The following is a 5674-nucleotide window of genomic DNA, read 5'->3' as shown; positions in this document are numbered from 1 at the left end:
AATCAAATGATTTGAAGTTCATAAATTTTTGATGATCAATTTGATAGTTAGTAAAAATAAAAGTGAAACATTAATGTTTATTTAAGCTATTTTTTGGATTTCTTATTGTTCCTAAAGTGCAAATTATTTTCAATATATTTCTTGACAAAAAATTCAATGCTCAATAAAAACTCATTTGCGGCCAACAATTTGCAGCGACGTGATCATTGGATTTTTTTTATTTTTGGCCATTAATTTATGGTGGGTCCTTAATATTTTTTTTTTTTTTAGAAGAAAACTGACTTCATTAATCAAAGATCATTACATGAGCTCTCTCTATCAACAATTTCCTTAATACAATCAGGTATGTTATCAAGCCATACCAAACTAGTCTCTATAGATAGACTTTCCTTAGCTATTAAATGGGCAACTTCATTATTGGATCTGTGTGTATACTGTACTGACCAGCCACTTCTTTGCTTAAGTAATATTTTTATGTCCTCAATTAAACTACCATAGAAATATAGGTCCTCTGTAGTCGAGTTTACTGCATTAACCACTGCTTGAGGATCCCCTTCAAACTATACCTTTGCCAAACGAAACTCTCTGCACACTACCATTGCCCTCCACAGAGCATATGCTTCTGCAACCGTAGGTAGATCAATGTGAAGCTTCTTCTCTTCCACTGCTACTAAGAAGTCTCCATCCTTATCTCTCATAACCACCCCTATACCCACCTTTTTTTCCATCTTTCTAACTGATGCATCTCAGTTAACTTTAACATAACCTGCACTTGGTTTTATCCATCCTTGAACCCTTTTGCACACCTCCTCATATTTGCAACTCTTGGCTTTAATCAACTGTTGTGCCTGCTGAAACTCTGATATGTCATGCTTTGCTACTCTTAGAACCTGGATTGGAGATTTGAATTTCTCCTCAAAAATGCTTTCATTCCTCCTCAACCATAGCCCCCTCATAACTGCTGCTGTAACTTCTAGTTCATTCTCATTAAGTAACTCCTTTAATTTTTCCTACAGAACCAGTAAATCAACTTCATTGGTCTTCATTTTCTGTATCTTCTTCAAATATTCAGACCATACATCAGATCTTGTTGGGCATTGCCAGATGACATGCATCATTGTTTCCTCCTCCCTTCTACAGATATGACATATAGGGTTGCTGGTGATTTTTCTTGCAAAGAGATTTCTTTTAGTAGTTAGAAGTTCATTTGCTACTTTTCAGAAAAAAAATTTTATTTTCTCTGGAACATTCGACTTCCATAAGCTATCCCAGGTCCTTTTCCTCTCATATCGTTTGGCTGAACCACCACATATGGCCTGCTTTCATACATTTGTGGGTCCTTAATATTGGCATCATACCGGAAAAGCATAAGGTAGTCTATTTGCGTTGACAGAATACATTTGTGAAGACATACATGTGCTGGGAATGGGAGATCATTTGCGGTGATATTTAGTTTTTACGACACCAAAACCTAAGTGGAAATAGTGAGTTTTTCCTACTACATTCTATATAGGTCTTTTGTATCGTTCCTATCTCCTTCAGCGGTGATGATTTACATTGCAAATGTCGACATATTTTGAGACGTTATTTCATTTTGCTATGAAAATTTTTCGAGACACGATAGTACCATCCAGCTAGCGGCAATGAGCTGGAAGGTATGTTAAAAATAGTTTGCGGCGATTTTATACACAGCAAAAGGAATTTTCCTTGTAGTGGGCCTGCTTCAATTTAGGGAAGCAATCAATTTTTTGGGCTCCACAAAAAACCACTAAAAAAATGTGGCCCTACTCTTGAATTTTTGGGCTCAGAATTTTTATTTATTTTAACTCAATATATTAATTTGGGGCAGTTGTTGGGGATCTCTATGACTATCCCTCTTTGTAAACGATGACCTGCTTGGTGACATTTTCACGCACGCAAGATCCAAGGCACGAGTTTCGAAGATCGATATTGCATCGGATACCTGAGAATCACTCGTCTTCTTGGCAGTTTATGCATCGAAGTTTTCAAGGGCCGGGTAACGGGAGATCAGCAAAATGCCAGCCAGCATGAATGCTGTCTGAGGTTAGATGTTTGGGCTTAATTCCCCTAGTGAATAACTTTTGGTTGTAATTCTATGTGATCTCCTTTCTTTTTGTTTTTTCTTTTATCGAAGGAGACGAAACTCTGAACTTTTATTGAAGAAAATCTTTTACTTGTGGCAGAAGAATATATAGTACTATAACCGACACTGTTAGACCATGCCAAGATGCACACAGTACTGAAGCTTCAAGCAGATCTCATTTAGTTTAATCTATGGTAGTTGTGTGATCTACTCACTACAGTACTGAAGCTTCAAGCAGATCATGAGAAAGGGAAATATCATTTTTTATCATAAGATCTATGGGGAGGAATTTGTCTTAAGAGAAGATAGATTCATTGAATGATGATATTTCAGGTGAAGAACTGATTCACTAATTTTCCTTAAATTGTGAGTTGACAGCCTCAGACAATATAAAGCGCCCATAAATAGAACTTTGCCTTTTATTTTATATATCATTGAGTGGAAACGATTACAACGACCAAAGAAATCAAAGAAAAGAGAACAATACCGAAAGTGTCCAGGGATCCGCCCATAGAAATGACCTTATCTTCTGCAAAAATATCCACCAAACTCAGCTAATGAAGAAATTATAAAATTTAAAGCCATTTATCTATATTAACTAGCTAGCAAGGGAGCAGGAGACGTACTGCACTCGTTTGGGTGGCAGATGCACCTCAACCCAACTCCACAATTACCATTTGGTTTCTCGCACTCGTTACACGGATTCGGTACGTGATCAGGAATGTCAAAGGAAATCCTTGTTCCCAGCTCATGATATTCTTCGTAGTTTTCACCTGACAAGGATCTGTGTAAATGGCTGTAATGAGAGCAGTTGAAATCTTTTGGACTAAAACCCACTCCCAGCTTTTCAAGATCATGAACAAGTAAACATGATGAATGAGGAACTCCTGGTTTTTGTTCTAGTTTCTGAACTTTAGAAGAAGATCCACATGATGCAGGTAAGCGAGTGCAGTTTCGGATAACGGGTGAAAAGGGATGTGCTTTGTTTGAGCAGTTGAAGAGAAGAAGTGAGTTGAGCATTGGAGGAGGAGGAGGAGGAAAACCAGCTGAGAGAAGTAAAGGAGACACATAGTGTTCTGAAGAAGAGCAATGGCGGTGAGTAATAGTCAGGAATTTTCTGGTGTAATTGATGGAAGATACAGGAAAAAGACCAACTGAGGTTCTAAAGTATAGCTTCTGGGATTTGCATTGGATCATTCGGTGTAGTAGAGAGGACTCGGTTGAATTCGAGTTATTCAGAAAGGGGTATTGGATTTGGATTTTGCCGCAAAAGCTTGTTGGAGCATCTTGAGCTACAGAAGTGAAAAATAAAGTGAGCATGAGCAGCAGAGGTTTCAGAAGAAGGAGCCCATCCTTGCTGATCTGCATTTTCTTCAATTGGATTGATCTTTCAATTGTTGAAGAAGAATATTGCTGGGATGGTGTCTTTGATGTCATGAAAAAAGAACAAAAAACAAAAAACAAAAAAGAGAGAGAGAAAACAAGCATCTACTTTTAATCTGAAGATGGATATTACTTTTTTATTCCCTGGTGGCTTCTTTCTGGAGAGTATTTGAGATAAAAGCATAACAATGATCGTTTTATCTCTCTCTCTCTCTCTCTCTCTCTCTCTCTCTGTGATAACATTAATGGGTGGAGTTCCATCAGCATGTTCAGAAAGAATATGAATATCTTTTTGCTTTGCCCTTTTTCAGTGATATATCTTTTTCCCACCTTTACAAGATCCTTTTTCACATTCTTTATTTTTCTCTTGATTTTTCATTTCCTGAGAAAATATTCTCATACTCAATAAAAATTTACTGCACTCATTTCCTCTTCATCATAGAAATCTACTATATGCTTCGAAAAAATAGAAATCTGCACACACACACACATATATATATATTCTGTGTCACGCATGTTTGGTGGCTTTTCTCTCATTTTCCTTAATATAATTTTCAATCTGGCTTAATCAAATTTTGTTACGTAGTATTAATTTACATATTAATATTGATTATTTTATATTTAAAATTTAAATTAATATTATTTTTAATAAAATTTATTTTTTAATCAATTATATTAAATTAATATATATATTAATATATAATTGTAGTTATAATTATATTTTTTCGACTCAATATGGCTAATTAAGCAGCTGCTCCTGAATCATCGGGGACAACCGATAGGGGGAAGCAAAGTCAAAAAGTAGGGAAACAGAGGGTACCAAATCCCACAATTAGGCTAACCTGTCTTTTTTCATTTTTATCTTTTTTTGGCTAGGCAATCAGGCTACCTATTTGCACAAGAAAATCATGTAAAACAAAGTTGAACAAAAATCCATAGTATACAGCCTAGAAATCAGCAAACATGGTCTTGTTTTTTTTTCAAGATCAAGTACTGCAACAAGACCCATGATTATCAGACTACAAGAGCACATACAGATGCATACATAAACAAGCACACACACACGTCCCAGTACTGTTCCTTGGGACATCTTAATTTCTTTATTGTTTTCAATGTTTTCTTGATCATCATCATGCTGGCGCCTTGACAAGAACAGCTGGGAAATCAAGCAGCACTATCTTTTCAATAGCTGCAGAAAATGTTGTGGAGAATTCGACATGATTAGGATGACCGAGAAATGCAGTGAAGTCTTCCTTCTTGTGGAATGTCATTATGAAGGCATGAGTAAAGCCTTGTCTAAGCATCTCTTGGCTTTCAATGTCCTGCCCCCTGTCAGAAAGATAAAAAACAACAGTATAAAATGAACAGGATATAATGGAATAGAGGTTCATGGGCTCAAAGTTACTTCCCAGCTCGAACTTCAGTTTGTGTATATTTCCCCTCAAGCATTCTCCTGCCTTTGCAAATTAAGGGAGGGAACAAAGAAAAGAAAAGAGAGTTTAGGGTAAAAAAGAAGCAAAGAAAGTACCATTCGAAGGACTTGACAGCTTCAAGATCAGAAGCCAACTTCTCCATCCCTTTCAAAATCTCCTCCACCACCACACCTTCCTTGAACTTAGCAATCACCAAGTGCTTGAAATCTCCCATGGTTACTATCTAGCTAGCTGCACTCACCTGAACTAAACTGTGGCCACCCAAAATCCAGTTTATATACACGTCATGATCATGTTCTCGATCTGCATTATTATTTAAGTGTCAACTTCCACAGTCCCATCTGTCCACTGCCACAACCCATGACGCATTTCACCGCTGGTGTTGGCAGCATTAATCAGAGTTTAGCCTTTCCTTTCTCAGACAGTATCTATAGCTCATATTTTGAAAGGTACAACTTTCATGGGGCTATAAATCCACTCGTCAGCAACATCTTCTCTCCACCGCATATTAAAATTGTCCAAGTCTCTTTGTCGTGGCTACCCTTTGGCACAAGAATGGGGTCCTTTTTTGCCAATTTTTTCTTCTGGGTTTATGCTTAATTTTCTGGTGACCACATTTTATTATGTAGGCATAATCATGAGATGACAGACCTTTTTTTTCTACCCCTTTAATCAGCTTTTACTTCTCTGAATACCCCAATGCAATGCGGGCTGTCGGACTTTTGTCCATGTCGTCCTTGCCATGTGATCAGAT

General features: G+C 37.0%; 2 protein-coding genes and 1 long non-coding RNA gene across 3 annotated transcripts; 1 reads left to right on the top strand and 2 right to left on the bottom strand.

Annotated features, from left to right (window-relative positions):
* The first annotated feature begins 1830 nt into the window (after window positions 1-1830).
* Window positions 1831-3066, top strand: LOC122292687. Its single transcript, XR_006236988.1, has 2 exons — window positions 1831-2064; window positions 2205-3066. It is a non-coding gene; the product is annotated as an uncharacterized LOC122292687 (long non-coding RNA).
* On the bottom strand, window positions 2506-3592 carry LOC122292685. The gene is made up of 2 exons (XM_043101155.1): window positions 2731-3592; window positions 2506-2633 (listed from the first exon to the last, which is right to left on the bottom strand). Exons 1-2 carry the CDS (start codon window positions 3590-3592, stop codon window positions 2536-2538), a joined length of 960 nt encoding a protein of 319 aa, XP_042957089.1. The 3' UTR covers window positions 2506-2535.
* Window positions 3593-4408: 816 nt separating this feature from the next.
* On the bottom strand, window positions 4409-5324 carry LOC122292686 (stress-response A/B barrel domain-containing protein At5g22580). The gene is made up of 2 exons (XM_043101156.1): window positions 5016-5324; window positions 4409-4816 (listed from the first exon to the last, which is right to left on the bottom strand). The coding sequence occupies exons 1-2, from the start codon at window positions 5132-5134 to the stop codon at window positions 4618-4620; spliced, it is 318 nt and encodes a 105-aa protein (XP_042957090.1). The 5' UTR covers window positions 5135-5324; the 3' UTR covers window positions 4409-4617.
* Window positions 5325-5674: the final 350 nt, after the last annotated feature.

Source organism: Carya illinoinensis, chromosome 13 (assembly GCF_018687715.1).
Source record: "Carya illinoinensis cultivar Pawnee chromosome 13, C.illinoinensisPawnee_v1, whole genome shotgun sequence".
Taxonomy (NCBI): Eukaryota; Viridiplantae; Streptophyta; class Magnoliopsida; order Fagales; family Juglandaceae; genus Carya; species Carya illinoinensis.
The sequence above is the reverse complement of the archived record's forward strand: the minus strand, read 5'-3'. Positions and strand labels throughout refer to the sequence as shown.